This window comes from Enhydra lutris, unplaced genomic scaffold (assembly GCF_002288905.1).
Source record: "Enhydra lutris kenyoni isolate GAN:26980312 unplaced genomic scaffold, ASM228890v2 scaffoldscaffold77, whole genome shotgun sequence".
Classification (NCBI taxonomy): domain Eukaryota; kingdom Metazoa; phylum Chordata; class Mammalia; order Carnivora; family Mustelidae; genus Enhydra; species Enhydra lutris.
This window is the reverse complement of record NW_019154161.1, coordinates 911,400-934,178: the sequence shown is the minus strand read 5'-3', so window position 1 is coordinate 934,178 and position 22,779 is coordinate 911,400. Positions and strand designations below refer to the sequence as shown.

Sequence of the window (22,779 nt, the reverse complement as noted above, 5' to 3'; positions counted from 1 at the left end):
GGATTCACAGATCTTTCCCTTCTTCTTTTTTTTTTATCTTTCCTTTCTTCATACCCTTCTACCTTCCTTGCCATAAACGACCACTGCCCAGAGGCCCCTCCCCAAACAGAAAACTTTGAATTCCTCACTGTCTTCTAACTGCTGCACCTTTCTGTCCCACTGGCAATGTTGATTTTCCTTCCTGACCTCCTCTAAATCCTGGATGCTGTGTCCCCAAAGTAAACTGGTCTTCACTGGGCCCTTGTCCTCACTTTGAGGTCCTCCAAAGGTTCTGTTTTCCATTTTCTCATCTGGTCTCCTAACTTTCAAACTTTTCTTTCTTTCTTTCCCTTCCTTCCTTCCTCTCTGTCTTTGTTTCTCTCTCTCTCTTATTCTTTCTTTTTTAAAGCTTTATTTATTTAATTAAGCTTTATTTAATTAAGCAATCTCTATACTCAGTGTGAGACTCCCACTCACAGCCTGAGATCAGGAGTCGCATGCTTCTCTAACTGAACCAGCTAAGCACCTCAAACTTTCTCTATTCTAATAAGCTAAGCTTCTTCTGTTCCCTGCAGGAGACTCTCAAACTGACATATCCTGAAAGTGATCCTCCAGACTTCAGTTCTGTATCATTCACTCACCCCTTGGCAACTCTCCCAAGTTTCCAATAAGCGCAAGGAACTCTCATCATCTTCCCTCCCAGAAAACCCCTATAAGCTTAGGTTTTCTATACTCCTGTGCATCTTACATCCAGGCCATCCAGACATTACCTCAGATGTTCCCTATATGCAGAGCTCTCATCTTTAAAGGAGTCTCTTGTTCATGAATTTGAGCTTAAAAGATATTTTAGCATCTTCCAGTCTCCATTCTAACCTAAGCCAGATCATAACTCAGGCCTCCTTTAATTCCTCTATGTATTTACTAATTTTGAATTTTCTTCTCGTTCTTTGTAGGTGTTAAACTGTTGTGTTCATTTCTCTGAAACTTTTATTTTTTTCCATCATATTCTGCTGACATGAAGTCCCAGTTAACCATGTTACCTGGTCATAGGACATGAAATTGTGTTCTTCATAATGTATTATCTTGCTTACACAAATACAGAGTTTTGTCATCTCTCTTACACTCTCAAAACTGTGTTCTGTACATGTGATTGCTTCCTTCCTTCATTCCTTTAAAAATCATTTGTGATAGCACTGTATGCTTGAGGATCCAGTGGACATGCATACAATACACCAAGAGCTTTCATTCTAAGAGGTTTAAAAAATTAATCAAAATAAACAAATAAATAATATGTCCAGAGGGTTAAAATTACTGTGATAAAAATTTAGTCGTTATAACAGAACAGTAGGGGCTTGGTCTCCTCTTTAGGAATGGAACTTACAAGGTGCCTTAGGGCCAGGAGGTGAGGGAAATTAGCAGGCTGCTGGATGGGGAGTGTTCCAAGCAGAGAGCAGAGCAAACTTAAAAGCCCAAAGCAGGAATGTGTTTGAGAAACATCAAGGAGCTGTGTGGGCAGAGTGGACTGTGCTGTCGGGAACATGATGGAAATAAGGTCAAAGAGGCTGTAACAGCAGGGGGAAGGGAGAGTAAGATCATTCAAGTAATCCATTTCAAGGAATCATGATTTTGTTTCTAATAAGATGAGAAAACATGAGCAGTTCTTGAGTACTGGGATGACACGAACTAATTCTGTTTCCAGAGAATCCCTCTGGTTGTTATACAAGCAGTAGAGTGTGGTGGGCAGAGGGGCCATGTAGGCGGCTGTTGCACCACATGATGGCAGATCGGCTGGCTTCAGCATGGGTGGAGGGGAAATGTTGGTCACGTTCTGGATGTAGTCATTACAGAGGACAGGTGAGATTCAACATTAATATGGCCTTTGTGAGGGGAAGGAATGGATGGAGGTGGAAGGTAAGGCTCTGGGCGTGAAAACAGGTGTTAGGGACATTAAAACAGCGTGACTGAACAATGAGTGCTTGGCCTTGCCCGTGATTTGAGGTATGGGAAATCCTTGTTAAGGTACATTTGAGCAGGTAGATGAGGGATGGGAGTAGGCTCCCTGGGTAAGGAACGTTCCACAGTAAAACTGGAAAGCTGGAAAGCTCCTGAGGCAGGAGTGTGGTCTGCAGAATTTAGGAAGAGTAGACAGAGCAAGACTGGAGAGAAGGTCAACGGGGTGGTGGCTGGGGGTTGGGATAGCAGGTCGCATAAGAGCCTTTCAGGGACATGGTAAGACCTTGATTTTATTCCTCATGAGATGAGAAAACATTAGGGAGTTTCGAGCAGTGGAGGCTTGACTCGATATAATTTACATTCGGAAGGATCACCTTGGCTGTTGTCTAGAAAGCTGACAGGAGCTGGCTGGGCAGGAACAGGAAAGCCAAGCAGGAGGCTGCTGCTGTGGAACAAGAAAGTGACTGGCTTCCACGAAGGTGCGAGGCACTGGTGTTGGTCCAGTTTCGGTTATGATTATGAAGAGGGCAGGCGGGACTGATCGCGGAGGGAGAAACTATGTGTGAGTGAGACACAGATGACAGGCGGTGCTGAGTCCTGTCCTGGTTAGAGGGAAGAGTAGAGGTGCCATTCACTGTGCCAGAGGGGCTATGTGGAGGAGGAGATTCGGGATGGGAGATCAGGAGTTCCCTTTTGGATGTTGTAGGTTACATGTTGTTTGGAGCCCAGCGCGCATCATTATTGTTGCTCCCCAAGGCAGACGGTGACAGCGAATCCTCCAGGGAGGCCTGTCTTCCTCCACAGTGTCACCTGATTTCCTGCATCTCTCTCCATCCCCATTGCTCCTTCATACCAGTTTTCACAGTGTGCAGCTTCCTGTGTCCTTTAACCAAACTGCAGCGTAGGCCCCTGAACATGAGGACTCTGAGTGTGTCCCCAGCATGAGTACCGTGTCCTGCACACAGTAGTCCTCAGTAGATTTGTGACGTGACTGAGTCTGTCTCTGGCCAGTTTGGATGAGGTGGCCCTCCAACCTGTGGTCTGCTGTTCCTAGGAAATTGTGTGTATTTATTTCATAGGCGCTGCGTGTTTTGCAAGGCCTCGTTTAGAAATCAGTCAAATCTGTATTTATTTATTGTGAACGATCCAACCTTGTTTTTACACTATCTTTTGGGTTATTTATATTATTGTTTTATCAGATGTGCAAGGAACATCAAACATGTATCAATACTAATTTTGTAGAGTCATCACTAAATAGACATATGAAATCTAGGGAGTCTTTTAGTTGTCTTTTGTCCAAATCAAGATGATAAATGAATTCCTTATTCTTTTCCTTTCTAGGAATCTGGAAACTTGACGACTATTTGCCAGAGCACTTACAAACTGAAATCATGGAGAATAGCGTAGAACGATGGCACAAAGAGGGAACATTTGAAAGTAATGTTCGTCAGAGCACAGCTCGTTTTGTGTTAAGGCAAAATCCTGATATGTATGACTTACATGGAAAAATTACAAAACCAAACTTAACTTTACTTCACCAGAGCAGAAATTGTGAAATAAAGAACCCTGCAGATCTTACTGGAGATGGGAAATCCCTTCTACATGCTAACAATGAACAATTTCATCCTAGAACTAAATTCCGTGAAAGCAGGAAACTCATCAGTACTAAGTCCCAATTCATCAAGCATCAGAAAACACAAAAAACAGACAAGCCTCATGTATGCAGTGAATGTGGGAAAGCCTTCATCAAGAAGTCCTGGCTCACTGATCACCAGATCATTCATACAGGAGAGAAACCACACAGGTGTAGTCTGTGTGGGAAGGCGTTCTCCAGAAAGTTCATGCTCACTGAACACCAGAGAACACATACAGGAGAAAAACCTTATGAATGCTCTGAATGTGGCAAAGCCTTCCTGAAGAAATCACGGCTCAATATACATCAGAAAACACACACAGGAGAGAAACCCTACATATGCAGTGAATGTGGGAAAGGCTTCATCCAGAAGGGAAATCTCATTGTACATCAGCGCATCCATACTGGAGAGAAACCTTACATATGCAGCGAGTGTGGGAAAGGCTTCATCCAGAAGACATGCCTGATAGCACATCAAAGATTTCACACAGGAAAGACTCCCTTTGTGTGCAGTGAATGTGGAAAATCCTGTTCCCAGAAGTCAGGTCTCATTAAACATCAAAGAATCCACACGGGAGAGAAACCCTTTGAATGCAGTGAATGTGGGAAAGCCTTTACCACAAAGCAAAAGCTCATCGTCCATCAAAGAACTCACACGGGTGAGAGACCCTATATCTGCAGTGAGTGTGGGAAAGCTTTTGCCTACATGTCTTGCCTTGTTAAACATAAGAGAATACACACAAGAGAGAAATGTGGAGACTCAGTCAAAGTGGAAAATCCTCCCTCAGGGAATCACAGCTTATCACAGACCGGTGGTGCCACGCAGGGGAAAGACCTTGTCAATACCGTGACTGTGCAGGTGCCTTCTGTGGCTTGTCAGACGTCACTAAACATCAGTGGGCTCTTAGCAAATAGGAATGTGGTCATAGTGGGACAGCCTGCAGCCAGATGTGCGCCCTCAGGAGACAACAGAGGATTTGCACAGGACAGAAACCTCATGAATGCAGTGAATGTGGTCGTGCCTTCCGTGGTCAATTATGTCTTATTTTATGTCACAGAAAACCAGTAGGAGAAAGCAGAGAAGGGTTGAGCAAAAATTTCTAGGTCATATTATGGCTGAAAAGTATATACTGCGAGGAACCGTTATGAATCCTGAGGGTGGGAAAGTTTGAGCTCATCCTGTTAAAAATATGCCTTGAAACAGAGGCATAATCTGATGTCAACCCAAATACATACGCCTCAGTTGCTGTATGTGTCTGTCAAAGGAATGAAGGAATATCGAGTTCAGTAAGTGGAGGAAATAAGTTCAATCAGGGCTAACCTTGGGTGGGCGGGATATGGGGCATGTGTATATCAATTCAGTTTCTGCAGGCCAAGGGGAACGAGTAATTGGAAACTGGGATGTCTGCTGTGAACTCTTAGAAGGTTATTTTCTACAGAGGCACTTATGGAACAGCAGCCTTAGAATGAGTCAGTTCATTCATTTACCGAGTATTTGTTAAATACTCCCTTTGTACTGGGTCCTGTTTGAGGAGGTGAGGATTCAGCGGTGACCAAAACAGAAAAAGGCCATGGTCTCCTGGGAGAGAGCACTGAGCTACCCGGATTATCTTTAAGTGGTACATTTACACCAGCTAATCTAGAAAGAGGATGTAAATATCTATTCTACGTGAAACAGATACCGTCTTGGTTCATTCTGGTGGCTGTAAGAGCATACTGTAGCCTGGATGGCTTATAAAAAGAAATTTATTTAAAAGAAAAATAAGTGCAGAGTTCTTACATAATGAAAGTTTCAGAATGTTCTAAATTACACACGAGAAGTCTTGAATAAATAATGAAAGAAAAAAGTTATTTCTGTTTTGGAAGCTGCAAGGTCGAAGATAAAGGTGGTGGGAGATTTGGTGTCTGCTGAAGGTCTGCTTCCAGGCTCAGGGAAGGCAGTCATCTCACTGTGTCCTCACCCAGGGGAAGGGGAGAGCCATTCTCCGGGATGTCCTACCAGGGCACTAATCCCATTCGCGTGTGTTCTACCATCAGGACCTAATCACCTCTCAAGGGCCCACTTCTTAGTACCATCATATCTGGGATTAGGATTCAATATATGAATTTGGGGGAGGGGACACAAACAGTCCAGATAAGATAATGGAGTACGGAAGTCCCCTCTTATGTGTGGGGTATATGTTCTAAGACCCCCCCAGTGGATGCCTGAAGCTAGGCAAGCACTGAACCCTATCCTATGTACAGTATGTTTTTTCTTATACAGGCACACCTCTGGTGAAGTCGAATTTATAAATTAATCATAGTAAGAATTAACACCAAAACCAGTAATATAATAGAACAAGTATAACAATACCCTGTAATAAAAGTTATGTGAATGTGGTCTCTCTCAAAACATTTTACTGTCCTGTACTTGCCCTTCTGTGATTATGTGAGATGATAAAAGGCCCGTGCGATACGAAGTAATCTGGAGGACTTGTGACCCAGGGTTAGGTCAGTGCTGCTGTCAGGAGGATTTGTGACTTAGGGTTAGGCCACTGCTGCTGTCAGGAGGACCATCTGCTTCCAGACCACCTTTGACCTCAGGTAACCCCTGAAAGTGAAGCCACAGATAAGGGGTGACACTGTTTGGTTCTAGGGATTATGATAATTTCTTGTTCAAAGGGTGTATTACTTCAGTGGAGGGCAAGGACTCAATGGATTTTAAAGCACCCTAGGATATAAGTAAGTTTGTTTTTTTTTTTAATGTCCATATCTTCTGAAGTAGGTTAAACATTCCTTGACATTTTGTTTTTGCTATTTAAATTTTAAAGTTTTAAAAACAAAATAAAAAATCAGTTCCTCAGTTGCACGAAACCAAATTTCAAGTGCTCAGTAGCATCTGTGACTAGTGGCTACTCCTTTGGACAGCACAGTGAGGCAAATTTTGTAGCTTCACTATGTGGCTGAAAAGCATAGACTGAGAGAAATCTGTCATCATCTCCAGAAAGTTATCTTGGAGCGTATTGGTTTGCATGGCTTTATGTTACCAAGCACAGAAAAATGAGGGCAAATATGTTGGTCTGGAAAGTAAATAAATTAGCCAATGGACTGGTCAGAATGTTTTGTCACTGAAGGAAGCAGTAAGTCATTCGAAAGCAGTTCTAAAGAATACAGACGTCTCCTTCCAAATCCTGTGTGATTAGAGACTCAGTAACTGAATATAAACCAGGCAAGAATATGAAAAAGAGGTCTCAGAATAAAAAAGAGGACAAGAGTCTTTGTTTCTAAGACTGGAGAATCTAGGAAATGGGAGATGGGGTCCTTAAGGGATATCATGGAGAAGAACCTTCATATTTGTCCCCGGAACCATCACCCTTGAGAGCTGCCACCGAATCAAAAGGATTCCAGCTGCACTGGTCGCTGCTGACTTGAGACATGTGCTTTCTCCTTACGATTCCTTCTCCCTCTTCTGGGAGTGGAGCTCTTGGCCTCTCCTACTGAATATTTTCCCTCAATCTCATAAATACCACATAGTTATCCACCTACCTGAGTTACAAACAGTTCTCTCAAAGGAAAAGAAACTTCCTGTCCTGTGCCTGTCTCAGCATTCAATAGGAAATGCCCGGTTATTGGTATCCGTTCCTTCAGATACATTCTGAAGCTCGCTGAGGAAACATTACTGAACAAAACGGGCAACAGCACAGCCTTTACGGACCTTACAGTCTAGTGAGGGGGAGACAGTGGATTACCTAATCTTAGGAAGCGATAAATACTGTGAAGAAAAAGCCTAGTGATATTGATTGACAGTAATGTGTAGGTTGCAACAGGACGGGCTCTTCTCTGCCCGCCACCCACACGCCCATGGGCTTTTCTGGATTTGAGCCAAGACAGAAGTAGTGAGGGGAATCACCCATGCTAATATTTGTAATCACAGAACAGTTTACAATTATTTCTAGTGATTATGACAGGCTTCTTGTCCCAGATCCTCTGAGAAACTTAAAAGAATGCCAACTCCCAGGTCACACCCCATGCGTCCTAAACCAGAATCTCTGAGGCGGAGTCTAGGACACCGGCCTGACGAACAACTAATTTTCAGCACTCTTTACCCTAAAAACTGAATTACTGCCCACCACCACCCTCACAGTATAACTGGATGGATTCAGGTGCTGCCTTTCTCATTGCCTCCAGGTTTGTTGGCCTTGATTTTGGTGGCCTTTTTTGGCCTTGTTGGCCTTGACTTTGGTGGCTTTTTCCCCAGGCCTTGATTTTGGTGGCCTTGTTGGCTTTTTTCCAAGGCTCCGATCCCAATTTGGGTGGTTCCAGCTGCTCTTTCCCTCTGGTGGGTAATGGCCACCCCTCACGCGCTGCCAGTTTCTGGGAATCTTCTGTTCTTAAAAATTGCTTTCGCAAGCAAAAATTACTTGGGCTGCCTGGGTGGCTCAGTTGGTGAAGTGGCAGACTCTAGATTTCTGCTCAGGTCAGTATCTCAGGCTCTTAGGATCAGCCCTGCCTCTAGCTCCTACTCTCTGGGGAGTCTGCTTGAAATTCTCTCTCTACCCCTCCCCCGGCTCTCTCTCAAACAATAGAAATCTTCAAAAACAAAACAAAACAAAAACCCCCAAAATTTCTATGTTTCCTGATTTTTTAAAAAAAGATTTCTTATTTTAGAGAGCCCAAGTGAGGGAGAGTGCATGGGGCAGAGGAGCAGAGGGACAGCGAGAATCTCAAGCGACTCCCCGCTGAGTGCGGAGTCTGACTGGGCTCAGTCTCACAACCCTGAGCTCAGGACCTGAGCCAAAATCCAGTCAGTGCTCAACCGACTGGGCCACCCAGGTACTCCTTATAAAGAGAATTTTAAAGGATTCTTACCATTAGAAGTTTTAGGTCAGGGAGAATGACAAATTTAAACTGTATAGATAGTTCTAAAATACCTTGAAAAAAAGATGTACGGATTATACCCTCCACTGCCCCCACCTCTTTTGCCTGCATAAAAGAATGGCTAGTATTTCTTAAGTATGTTTATTTTACTTGGAAATGATGCCAAACAAAGCAGTAGCATGTCTGATCATCTGATCACTCTCCCGTGCCCGGGTATTTTGGGGAAACACTTGCGTATATCTGAAGCCTCACCCATCTCCTTTCCCTACTGGATGGGGCGCCCTAGACAGGTCCCCCAGGGCATCTATTTCCGCAGCCCCGCCCTCCACCGTTCGCTCAGCCCTTTCTAGGGTCTCCGACCCACCTAACACAGAACTGCGCTTTCGTTCTCACGTCCACTCCACCCCATTCTCAAATCTCACCAGGACTGGAATTCTCCCGTACTTCGTCCATGGTCTGACCGCTATCCCTTTAACGCCTCGGCTCCCACACCCCTCGTAGGCGGTCGAAGGGTCCTCCTGTCCTCCTGTCCTTAGCTCCCCGGGTCTTCCCCACCCAGCGGAACCGCATCCCCGCAAAGATGGCCGCCCCCACGGTGCTCCTCCGTAACGGCTCACGGGAGCCGCCATCGTTCCAAAAGGCTAACCAGAAAAGCCACAGGGCGACGCGGGCCTTGGATAGGGTCCGCCTCTGCAAACTTATTCATCACAGCGCTGTAGCCAGCGAGAAGGCGGAGAAGGCAAGGAGATATCCCAAATCGACTTCAGGGTCTTCTTTCGGCCCTGAGCGCAGCCCCCGCTACCGTCTTTTGGGCCCAGATCGCTGCGGGGGGGTGGCCACGTATGTCACAGAGCCGCATCCGCGGCCAGAACGCGGCTGCCTAAGCGCGGCGAGGTTGAGGACACACCTGACGCGTCTCTAGCGACCGCTGGGGGCGCCGGGACTGGGTTATTTGGAAGTGAGTTCAGTCTCTGGTAGCGGCAGGTGGAGTCTACCGAAGTTCAGCGTCAGGTGGGTGTCCCCGGAGTGAGGCTCCTGAGGCCCGTAAACTGCCTTTTTGGGGATTTGTTTTGGTTCGGTCACTGGGGAAATCTGGGCTCTAGTAATCGGCCCTTCTGGGGTCCGTGTTTTTAAGCGTTTAGATAAATTAATGGCCGAGGGCCCGACTGTCTGCGTCGGTGTCCGTGTGAGTGATTCTACTTGCGGGGCGTGGTGAGGAGGAGCTGGAATGGTAGAGGTGTGTATCAGGTGTGTATCAGGTTCACGCCTCCCTGCGGGGCTCGGACACGGAGAAACTTGGGGTGCAGGGTGTTAGCGAAGGCGTTTCTGGTCAAGATTTCAGACTTAAGGGAGGCCTGGTGGCTCAGTCGGTTAAGTGTCCCCTTTGGCTCAGGTCATGGTCTCAGGACCCGGGGGTGAGCCCAAGGTAGGTCACCCTGCTCAGCTGTTAGACAGCGTCTCTGGTTCTTTTCTTTGTTGGGAGTTCTTAGTCGTTCTGTCAAGGGATGGTGGAGTGAATGAACAGAGTCCAAAATATCAACCACGACCCAAGCAAGGTGCACCCTAGACACATCTGGAGTGGTCTGTCGGTCGGAAGTCACCATTGAAAAATAAAGCCAAAATGAAACCCAAGAATAAAATTTAAAAAGTAAGGGCGCCTGGGTGGGTCAGTGGGTTAAGCCTCTGCCTTCGGCTCGGGTCATGGTCTCAGGGTCCTGGGATCGAGCTCCGAATCCGGCTCTCTGCTCAGTGGGGAGCCTGCTTCCCTTCCTCTCTCTCTCTGCCTGCCTCTCTGCCTACTTGTGATTTCTGTCAAATAAATAAATAAATTTTTAAAAAACATTTAAAAAGTAAAAAAGAAAAGAAAATGGGGATACTATCATCTCTCAGGATGGACAAAGCAGGGTGTTCCAGTTCTTGGTGAATTTTGGTCTGTGTGTTAGAGGACACTACATCCCCAAATTACAAGGAAAGTAAACCATATATAACATTGAGTAGAGTGAAAAAAGGAGTAAAATGAAGCATATTATCTAAAAAGAAAAAGCATAAGAAAAAGATAAAAGGAGAATTTTATCTGAAAAATAAACAAGTTGTGAGGCAGCACCTGGAGCTCAATATACTATTTTCCCCTGACATTGGGATTTTACAGTACTACAGGATCCGTAGGGCTGCCGTCCGCCTGTTCTTCCATACTGTCCTCTGCCGCTGTTTCTTAGGTAATCTGGCTGGTGCAGTTTCCCCACCCACCGTGGGGAGGGTGGGCTCAGTGGAAGCCCATGTTCTGCGTGACTTTTGTTTCCTGGAGGCTTTTTGTGCCTCTTCGGAGGATCAGCAAAAATGGCGTCACCCAAACCTCTGGCCCAGAGCAGAAAATTCACGGTCTGCCCTCTTCAATAAACCCTCCAGGACAAACAGCCTCCACTTCTCTAGGCGCCACTGGAAACTGCAGCCTCCCACGGCGCATGCCCACCGAAGCTTTTCCAAAGATAGTCCCAGGGGCCCAGGAGTGCCACTGTCCCCTGTGATTAAACTACAAGTGGCCGCAGGCTCGTGTGTGCACCCAACGCCTCCGGATCGTGTCTAACTGAGGCTCTGAAGTCCCTTCCAGGCCGCTTCCGCCCTGAGAGGTTGTGACGGTTGTGACGTCAAAACCCGTCAAGCCCCGCCCCCCTCCCTGATTGGTCAGTCTGAATGAACGAACCTCCCTGTGACACACTCAGGGCCGAGAAACAATGCGTCCTGGGGCAGCCCCGGGGCCGTCGAGTGCTGATGACGTAGGAAGCGTGACCCGGAGCCGGATGGGAGGTCACAGGTTCCAGACTTTTTCAGGCTGCTCAGGGAGTGTGTGGTCGTCAACCCCCAGGCTCATGGTTTAGCGCGATGGGAACTAAGAGTCCCTTCCTGAGCCCACTGACCATAACCTGCTTCCTGGCTCCACTGCTTGGAGAGTAACGGGTTCAGGCACCCCCTTTTTCACTCTGTGGCTCCTCGTCTCCCGAGACCCCAATGCCCTACTAGAATTATGCCTTTTCATTTCCAGAGCCCCTTTCAGAGAGGGAGTCTCTCACGAGAGCAGATTTCCAAGGGTTCCGACTATGTGCTCTGGTGTTATATCCGTTTCTGGTAGCCAACTTATGGAGACTCGCTCCCCCTGTTTATTTTCCAGTATCTCCCCAAAGATTCACGACTCCCCGCGTCCTACCTTGCAAAAAGCTGTTGCTTTTCTGCTTGTAGAAATCCAGATGTGTATTCTTACGTCTCAGGCTGATTTCATTGGGTGTCCAAAATGGTTTGATAGGAATCCAGATGAATTCAGAAACAGGAGCCCCTACTCTTCCACCATCTTTCCTCCCCTCAGCTTTGCCTTTTAATGGTCAGCTTTACTATTTGCATTTGCTGTCTCAACCCAGTACTGTCTCTCACTCCATTTTAAATCTTGCTTTTTTTTTTTTATCATTTGTTTCCTTTTAGTTTATTTTACCTTATAATTCCTGCTGCATAGGTTATGCATTTTAGCTTTTGTTGTATGCAGAGATTTAGAAGATCACCTTGTTTATAATCTTGGAAATTCCCTTGAAGTTTTTCAGAAATATTCTTGAGTTTACGTTATTTTAATTAGCAAAATGGCTTGCTTTTAGGTAGTCTTTCTACTCTCTATTCTAGTTTCCTTTGTTTTAAAATAGGAATAATTGAGGATGAAATAAAATGATGTATATTGCTTGTTTATTAACTTATACATTATTTCCCTCCAATGTTACTAGAAATTGTTATTATTGAAAGGCACTGTGACATATTTGATACCTGTGAGTTCCGTATCTCTATCCATGTTTTAACTATTACAAAGGCTGTGTGTCAGAGAAGTAGTGGTTTTTGTGACTCACTTAATTATTGCTAAGAAGTCCCTTAGCAAGTATATAGACTAACTGGGACTAAAACCAGGCATGTTTCCCCTCAAATCTTATGTGCTTTCCAGTGTACTCCTTAGGTAAAACTCATAATGACTAGCAAGTTGTTCTACCCTCAGGTAACCCCAGAACATGCTTTTAGAGGAAATATTGAGAGTATCTCAGAAGTGGTCATGTTTTCAGGTTTTCTCAGCATCTTGGTGGAGCTCTTGGTATATATGTGCTCAGAAGCCACCAGGATCCTCCTGCCTGCTCCATTCAGCTTTTGGCCTAGCAGCACTGGTTAGAGCCTACAGACGTGCCATTTTGGTTGAGCACTCAGAAGTGACCATCATTACTGTTCCACCTAAAGTGAATTTTCTCCTGAATCCATAGTTCCCAGCTTCCCATGAATGATAAATGAAGTGAGGGGGAGAGGTGTCATAGGACTAGGAATTTATCTTTTCTGAAGATGCACTTGACTGGAGACCACATACTGCAGATTTGGACACAGAAGAATTGTCGCTGGAAAGAACAGTTGCAGAAGTTGCTTGCCTGTATCAGAAGAACAGCAAAAAATGAACTAGTCCTAGGTCTTCATATTCTAACAATCTTCCATTTTCTGTTCTTGACTTTTATTGTAACTCCCTCAGTAATTTCTTCCCTCTGAAAGTTGATGGTATCGGTTCTATGCTGGTGTTTCCCAAGTTGACAATTGTCACATTTGGCCTGTAGCCCCATATTTGCTTGCCTCCAGAATACCTCTCCTGTGCTGTTCTTTCATTATACAGATCAGAAATGGAAACTATCTTCACACCCCAATAATTCCTTATTTCCTTCCTTTTTATTTAAAAAAATTAAAAAATATTTATTCGGAGAGAGCTCACAAGCCTGGGGAGGCACAGAAGGAAAGGGAGAGAGAGAATCTCAAGCAGACACTATGTGCTGCATGTGGAGCCCAATGTGGTGCTTGATCCCACGACCCTGAGATCATGACCTGTGCTGAAATCAAGAGTTGAACATTAACCGACTGAGTAACCCAGGCACCCCATTCCTTCCTCTTGTATACTAGCTGTTCTGTAGCCTGGCTATGGTTAATTTTTTCCCCCTCTAAACTATATTTTTCAGGCCAGTTTTAGATTTACAGAAAAAAAAAAAGAGTTCCCATATATCCCACATCCAGTTTCCAGTTAACATTTGACTTTAATGTGGTACATTTGTTACATCCAGTTAACATTTAACATTAATGTGTTACATTTGTTTCAATGAATGAGCTAATATTGTTACATTATCATTAACTAAAGTCTATATTACTGTTTCACCTACTGTCCTTTTTCTTTTCTAGGATTCCATCTGGAATACCACATTACATTCGATCAGTGTGGGGAAGTCTTCTCTCAGAAGTCATATCTCATTGTACCTCAGTGAAGTCACTTTGTGGTGAAACTCTTCACGTGCAGCAAGTGTAGGAAAACTTTCTCCTAGCAAGCTACCTCACTAAACATTCCGCACATGGCGGCTGTGTGTGAGTCTCACGTGCTCACATCGGGTGAGAAATCCTGTGAACTCAGAGACTGTGGAAGGTGCTTTACTCAGGAATGTACCTAATTACCTATCAGAGAACTCACCTTGGGGAGAAGCACTATGAATGGGGCGGATGTAGGAAAACCTTTGCCCGGAAGTCATGTCTCATCAGACATGGGGGAATTCACCCAGGTAAGAAATATGCTTTAGGATGACGAGTGACACTGAAGGCAAGGAATTGCGCACGTGGTGCGATGAGCAGGAGAGAGTTTATCCACTCTGCAAGGGAGGAGAGGGGCCAGACGTCTAGAAGAATGTTGGCCCTGAGTTTCTGTCAGGCTGGGGTTTTTAAGGATGTGAGAGGGTTGTAGCTGTACCCATGGGGGGATACCAGAGGGGGAGAAGTCAATTCTTGGCCCGCTACAGCAGGAGGCGGCAGGTTTTTCACAGGGCTCTGTCCAGGGCTCATCTAGGATGTGGGTTGTGGTTAGGCTAGCGAAGAGGATGTTTTATAGTTGAGGTCTACTTTCTGAGAATGTAGGGCACCATGGCCTAGAAAAACAGAGTTAGGGCCAAATGCTCATGTTCTCATGTGCTTCTGACTGCCTATCCCTATATCAGCTTATTTTCTAGATCACGAATTCGTTTTTCTGCCTCATTTATTCTGGCTGTTAGAGTATCCAGTTTATTTTATTTTATTTTTATTTCTTTTGTTATGTTAGTCACCATACCATACATCATTAGTTTTTTTTTTAAGATTTTTTTTATTTATTTATTTGACAGGCAGAGATTACAAGTAGGCAGAGAGGCAGGTGGAGAGAGAGAGGAGGAAGCAGGCTCCCTCCTGAACAGAGAGCCAGATGCGGGGCTCGATCCCAGGACCCTGAGATCATGATCTGAGCCAAAGGCAGAGGCTTAACCCACTGAGCCACCCAGGCGCCCCCATCATTAGTTTTTGATGTAGTGTTCCAAGATTCAGTGTTTGCCTATAATACCCATCGCTCCCTGCAGTCCGTTTCGAGTGCATCTCATTCATACCTTTTTGAATTCCTGCTTCCCATTCTTCTGGAAAGAGGAATTCTTTTCCCTTTCCTTACCACTTCTGGTATACCCAGAAATGAAATTGCGGGATCATACAGTAATTTTATGTTTAATTTTGTGAGGGGCTGCCATACTATTTTCTATAGCAGATGCACAATTTTACATCTCCACCAGAAATGCTCAAGTGTTGCAATTTCTTTACATTCTCACAAAAATTTTTTGTTTTTATAGGAGCCATTCTAATGGGTGTGACTCCTTGCGGTTTTGGTTTGCATTTCCCAGATGACTAATGGCACTGAGCATCTTTTCATGTGCTTCTTGCCATCTGCATGTTTTCTTCAGAGAAATGTCTCTTTAATCCTTTATCCATTTTCAGATTGTGTTTCTGTCTTGTTGAGATATAAGAGTTCTTTATATTCTAGACACTACCATCTTACCAGATATATGATTGGCAAGTGTTTTCTCCTGTATGGTGTCTGTCACTCTCCTGATAGTGTTTTTTGATGTACTAATGTTTTAGTTATAATGAAGTCTGATTTATATATTTTTTCACCTGTTGGTTGTGCTTTTGTTGTTATGTCTAAGGAACCATGATCAAATCCAAGGTCATCAAGATGGTTCATAGATTAGTTCTTACATTTTATCATGCTTGCTCATCATCTCTCCATTGCCATTATTCCCTTTTCCCATTACATCCTGTATACCTTTTCCACCCAGATCCTAATAACTCCCTTACCCTTACTTTCCCTGCACATTTTGTCCCCTTGTAATCCTAAGCCTGGCCTTGCAGTTTAACTCCTAAGCAACATTTAACACCTTTTGCCTTTTATCCCCCTGCGTTATCTCTTTATCTGCATTCCCTGTATCCCAAACTTCTGGGTCCTCCCATCACCCCCTCTTATCCTGTTCTCTCACTTTCTGTGTGCCCTCTTCTTTTTTGTGTGTGTGTGCCCTCTTCTTATGCTGCTGGATCACATACCCACACACTGTCACCTTCCAAAGGCTGCGGTGTTAAACAATTGTCACTGATTGTTTCTGGTGAATGCCCAAATGCACAGAGCAAGCTCAGAGTCAGATCAAAGAGAGAAAAACCATGAGAATATATTTCCAGTAAGCTGGTAGATAGGTTAAAAAGTGAAAGTTCCCTGGGGTTGAATTTTGGGGAGTTCCAGAAGCATGCTTGCCCCCTCCTGTGGCTGCTAGGTTGCTGATTTTCACTGTTACTGTAGTTGCAGGGTGGTTGGTTTTCAAGGCTACTGTGGAGCTGAAGAGATAGGAATGGGATTGGGACAAGTTACAATGGAACAAGGCTCACTGTGGTTTGACATATGGACTTAATCAGCAGCTCAGCAGGGGAGGAATGACTTGCCTCCAACCACGACCTCTCAACTGGGTCAGGACAGCACGCCAAGAATTTTACCACTGTCCCCACTGTTCAACCTATCCAATTCCAACCTTGCATCACCACTTTGATCTCCCTGCCCCTCTGGACATCCATTTATTTCACTTCCTTTATCTCATCATATAAACATTATCCTTAGGGTGACTCTGTCCGTTGTACACATGACCCAGATATCAGCAGGGTCTATCTGTATCCTAGCAGAGATCTTTTTTACTGTACTAGTTCCACGGTCTTGAAAGGCTAAAGATTTCCCAGGAATCTGTCCTTATTTCCGGGAGTTTACACTATCAGGAGCTCCTATGTTCTCACCTCAGTCTTCTCCATAAAATTAGACATTGCTGCATGGAAGGACAGATGTCAAACTGAGGCTCCAGTGTACATTCTCAAAAGAATGCATTCACACATAAAAATCTCCGTGAACTATATGGATTTTAAAAAGACATTGTAAAAAATAATAAAAAGACATTGTAAGAATGACAGAGAGAAGGTACCAGGGCACTCTAGGGCAAAGACTTGGTATCCTCTTATAATAGTTGTTTTTCTTCCATTGTCCATTTCTGCTCTGCCTATGAAGTCTTTTGAATCGTCACCCTGTTCCTATGCAGTGTCCCCACCTACTGGTCCTGCTCTCCTGTCTGCCATGTAGCCAGACTGTCCAAACAACTTAACCTCCTTCTCCACTTGGATAGAAATCCGTTGGCCCTCTCCTGTCTCCATCCTAATCTGAATACCTAAATTTATTTTGATTTAGAGAATAGGTGAGCTTTTGCTTTAGTATACACCAACTTTTATTTATTTTTATTAAGTTCAGTTAGCCAATATATAGTACATCATTAGTTTTTGATGTAGTGTTCAGTGATTCATGAGTTGTGTATAACACCCAGAGCTCATCACATAATCCAGCTTCAAAAGAAATCTGTCATCTATCTAATTTATCATCTGTTTTCTGTCATCTATGTGTCTATCTCTGAATCTGTTTGTTTTGTTTTTATTTTTTTAAAGGATTTACTTATTTAATTTAGAGAGAGCAAGCTGGAGGAGGGCACAGAGGCAGCATGAACATTCTGATTGCAACAGTTTCCCTTGATCCCCTTGCTTTCCAGCCTTATTCCAAGCATGGTGCTGCAGATGAATACTACACGTGCATTTGGTTTTCATCACACTCGAGGAAGCCCGAGGACAGGAAAATGGAATCTTTTAAAGGGGCTGCTAGCACATCTGCTTTGCTCTCTGCTCCTGAGGAAGACATTATCTTTATTTCCTTGTATAGTAGATAAGTCAGTCTAGTGTTCCAGAGCTCTTTTCTTTTTTTTTTAATTTTTAATTAACATGTAATATATTATTAGCCCCAGGGGTACAGGTCTGTGAATCGCCAGGTTTACACTTCACAGCACTCGCCATAGCACATACCTTCCCCAATGTCCATAACCCAATTACCCTGTCCCTACCCACCCACCCCCCGCAGCCCTCAGTTTGTTTTGTGAGATTAAGAGTCTTTTACGGTTTGTCTCCCTCCCGATCCCATCTTGTTTCATTTATTCCAAGGCTCTTTTCTTTTCTTTCCTTTTGTTTTCTTTTCTTTCACAGATTTATTTATTTATTTGAGAGAGAGACAGAGAGACAGGGTGAGAGAAAGCATGAGGACAGGGGGAGGGGCAGAGAGAGAGGGAGAAAGAAAATCTCAAGCAGACTCCTCCCTTGCATGGAGCCTAACATGGAGCTTTATCTCACGACCCCGAGATCAAGACCTGAGCCGAAACCAAGAGGTGGAGGTTAGCTGACCGCGCAACCCAGGTGTCCCCACAAGGTTCTTTTCTAAACACAGTCTTGAATATAAGCTGTTCATGCTTCTTTTCACAGAGCATGAGCATACATGAAAAACCCATAGTAGACCATCTTCCAACAATATCCAACACTGATTTATGGAGTGTATTATTTCCTCACACAGTTTCCCATGAAAACATCAGTTTAAATGCTGTAATTAATCTGACAAAGGGCTAGGATCACATCCATTTAGCTTACCTCAAACAATATTTGATTAAGATTGGAGGAGAGATGGGGGAAAGGGTAATTGGGTGATGGACATTAAGGAGGGCACAGATGTAGTGAGCATAGGATATTATGTGCAACTGATGAATCACTAAATTTTACCCTGGAAATTTTAATACACTATATATTAACTAAATTGAATTCAAATGAGGAATTTAAAAAAAAAGACCATTATAAGTAAGATACTATGTATCTGGATGAGGCTACCCTGATTTATTCACCTCAGCTATGCCCATGTAGTCCTGACATTCAGGCATCTGAGGAAATCCTGAATACCCATAGGTTCCACCTTAGAAAGATACATATCTTCTCTCTAAGATTCTGTGTTGACTTTTTGAGTCTAATGAGAACAAACAATTGAAAATTGCGCAAAAGCATACAATTTACATTTTTCTGGTGAGAATAGGGGATTTTTGTGTTTCTCATCCTCACAAAACAGACCCTAGTTACTGTAGAGTCTCGGCTCATGAGCAGAAAGGGGCTGACCGCTGGAAAACACATAGAACTTAGGTCAGAGGTCTTCACTAACCACCAAGTGAGATTATAAATAAAAACAGCACCAACATGAAAGATGGAAGAGAGGAAGGAAAAAGACACAAAGGTGGTCACCAGGGCAAGGGTGCTCTGGGTGGCTCTGGACTCAGCAGAGGATCTAGGGGAGACATTATTAGGCCTGTGAATGTGCTGGACCCACTGCCTCTGCCTGTGCAGGAACAAGACCATGGAGCCACTGGCCCAGATTGTGAGCACACAGAATGAAACTTCAGGGAATACTACCAGTGCTATAAAAATTAACCCTGCAGTTGTCTCATAACTGGAAGTAGAACAGACTCTAAAGTCCTTTTTCTTTGTGACGTTTCTGCTGCTCTGTTTCCCTGATATATACAGCACATACATAGGCATGATAAAATTTACCATTATGTGCATGATCCAGCAGAGAGAAATGGAGAAGCTGACATACTCTGGGGCTTTGACTTTAAAATCCTTCCAGCAGGAATTCATGGGGCTGATCATGACATTCTGGAAGATAATCAAGAGGCAGATATTGCTGACGCACACTCCCCTGCCCACTCTGTGGACATACAAAAGAAGTCTGCGTCCCAAATCATGGTAGAAATATTTCAACCCAAAAGCTGCCAATGTCTGGGGAACTCCTTTTGATAGCATTAGCAAGGAGTTGGCTATAATCAGGTGTTTGAGAAGCAAATCTGTGGGGTCTCAATCTACCTTCAATATAGTAATGGCAGAGATAGTGGTAAAAAAGAGAGAAATTGCCCAGGATTCCAACTGTCGTCTGTGATAAGTATATTGTTGCTATTGCCAAGTCCCTAGAAGCCATTCTGCCGTTCAGCACGTTTTCCTCTAAATGATAGCAACACATGTTCCTATGAACAAAAAGGCTCATTGAAGATTTGGATATGAAGAGTAACTTTAATGGCTTGTTTGTGCGGGATTGCCAAAGACTTTGAGAGGTAGGAGGAGATGGAGAGAAGTACCAGGATCTTCCTTGGAAAAGTCAGCAGTAAAGATGAGGTGGTTTCACCTGGACAAAGCAATGGTAAGTGACAGCAAGTGGAGAGAATGCTTCATACATTTTCAGAAAACTGAAATTGTTAACCACAATGGAAAAAACGTACAACCTCAGTCATTACCTATAGCATGGGACAAGTCAGTTCTGAATGTGTCACTGATTTAAATACTGCAGATAAACTATGAAGTCTGTCATTTCTGGGGCTGAGAGAAATGGTTAGAGAAACAGAAGAGTCAGGAGATGCCATTGGACACACCCTGCCAAGATTGTGAGGATAGAAGACACAATTACATTCCAAATCGTGAGGAAATGTGTTGCACCTTAAGTCTGTTTTTGTCTTGTGGATACCTTTAAGGAGAATGATCAGGAAGTGGGTGTGAAACAGATGCTTAAGAATCAGCACTGTGGACCTGAATCTGTAATGAGGGTGGAAAAGAAAGAGAGGATGGTAAGGAAGAGAGAAAGCGCCTGGAATCCCTAGATGGTCTGTGATAAGTAGACCATTCCTACTGGCAAAATGTTTTGGCCCCATTCTGTCAGTTCCCAGGGATTGATCATCATCTTGAGAACCTGAGGGGCCTGCCTGAGTACATGTGTGAACCATATTAATCATATCAGATCCAGTATTTTCACTGAGAAATAATTAAGGTTTTTTTTGTTGTTAGTTATTGTTAAGAAGCTTCCCAGAGTGGAAGTCGTAATACTGAAACAGCGCTTACTCTGCATGAATCAGTGCTATAGCTGTACTTCTGGTATTTTTATAAGTCTTCATAACTGCATGAGGTACGCACTGACATTGCATCATTTTCATTGTAAAGAGAAGAAGTTTGCTGCAAAGAAGTTAAGAGAACTGTGTAAATTCACATGCTGGTTTGGGGCAGAGTGAGGACCAGAAGCTGGCTAGGCTGTTTGCAGAGACCTTTCTCTGACCACTGTGCTCCACTAACAAACCATGTCAGCTGTGCTTTCAAATAATTCACATCTATATTTAGTTTAGTGCTTAGACCTTGCTATTTTATTTTACATTTTAGATAGTTTATTTTATGATTTGGTTTATAACAAGTTTCCATTTCTATTTAAATATTTATTATATAGGTCAATATGAAATATGAATGAAGTTTTAGAGATCTGAGTAAAATACAGATACACTATTTACAGTGTAATCTGAAAGTCACCTGCCCCTGCAGAAGTTGGATTTTATCAACATAAGATTGTCGCAACATGACCTTGGCAGCAGAAAGCCTGTTTGTTGTCCTGCTGGAACACAGATACAGTGGACACTATTGAACAATGTCATTTTGTCCTGAATCATGATACATGAAACACTAATCTGTGATAAAATACTGTAGGACAGAAACCAGATAATTACTAATTTCACATCATAAACTCCTCAGGCTATTAATATATGGGTTAAGTGTAACGATTATCTATGGAGTAAAATCTGTGCAATGCATTAAAATACAGGAGATTATATGACGTGGGATGTGGAGCATGTGAAATCTTAAGCACATGAGAAGTTGAAATCATAGTGCAATGTGTAGTGACTCTGTGATTGAGGTTAGAATATTATTAAACCTGATTTCAAGCTTTACTACAAAGCTGTGATCACCAAGACAGCATGGTACTGGCATAAAAACAGACCCATAGACCAGTGGAACAGAGAAGAGAGCCCAGATATGGACCCTCAACTCTATGGTCAGTTAATCTTCGACAAAACAGGAAAAAATATACAGTGGAAAATAGACAGTCTCTTCAATAAATGGTGCTGGGAAAACTGGACAGCTACATGTAGAAGAATGAAACTCGACCATTCTCTTACACCGTACACAAAGATAAACTCAAAATGGATAAAAGACCTCAACGTGAGACAGGAATCCACCAGAATCCTAGAGGAGAACATAAGCAGTAACCTCTTCGATATCAGCCACAGCAACTTCTTTCAAGATATGTCTCCAAAGGCAAAGGAAACAAAAGCGAAAATGAACTTTTGGGACTTCATCAAAATCAAAAGCTTCTGCACAGCAAAGGAAACAGTCAACAAAACAAAGAGGCAACCCACGGAATGGGAGAAGATATTTGCAAATGACAGTACAGACAAAAGGTTGATATCCAGGATCTATAAAGAACTCCTCAAACTCAACACACACACAAAACAGATAATCACATCAAAAAATGGGCAGAAGATATGAACAGACACTTCTCCAATGAAGACACACAAATGGCTATCAGACACATGAAAAAATGTTTATCATCACTAACCATCAGGGAGATTTAAATTTAAATTAAATTAAAACCACATTGAGATATCACCTTACACCAGTTAGAATGGCCAAAATTAGCAAGACAGGAAACAACATGTGTTGGAGGGGATGTGGTGAAAGGGGAACCCTCTTACACTGTTGGTGGGAATGCAAGTTGGTGCAGCCTCTTTGGAGAACAGTGTGGAGATTCCTCAAGAAATTAAAAACAGAACTTCCCTATGACCCTGCAATTGCACTACTGGGTATTTCCCCCAAAGATACAGACGTAGTGAAAAGAAGGGCCGTCTGTACCCCAATGTTTATAGCAGCAATGGCCACGGTTGCCAACTGTGGAAAGAACCAAGATGCCCTTCAACGGACGAACGGATAAGGAAGATGTGGTCCATATACACTATGGAGTATTATGCCTCCATCAGAAAGGATGAATACCCAACTTTTGTAGCAACATGGATGGGACTGGAAGAGATTATGCTGAGTGAAATAAGTCAAGCAGAGAGAGTCAACTATCATATGGTTTCACTTACTTGTGGAACATAACAAATGGCATGGAGGACAAGGGGAGTTAGAGAGGAGAAGGGAGTTGAGGGAAATTGGAAGGGGAGGTGAACCATGAGAGACTCTGGACTCTGAAAAACAATCTGAAGGGTTTGAAGAGGTGGGGGGGG

General features: G+C 43.6%; 1 protein-coding gene across 1 annotated transcript in view; it reads left to right on the top strand.

Moving 5' to 3' along the window:
• The window catches only part of LOC111160767, a 618,405-nt gene that overhangs the window by 399,596 nt on the left and 196,030 nt on the right, over positions 1 to 22,779 (top strand). The window contains 2 exon segments of the mRNA XM_022524110.1: positions 3,719 to 4,317; positions 4,551 to 4,592. Coding sequence (XP_022379818.1) covers positions 3,719 to 4,317; positions 4,551 to 4,592 — 641 coding nt within the window.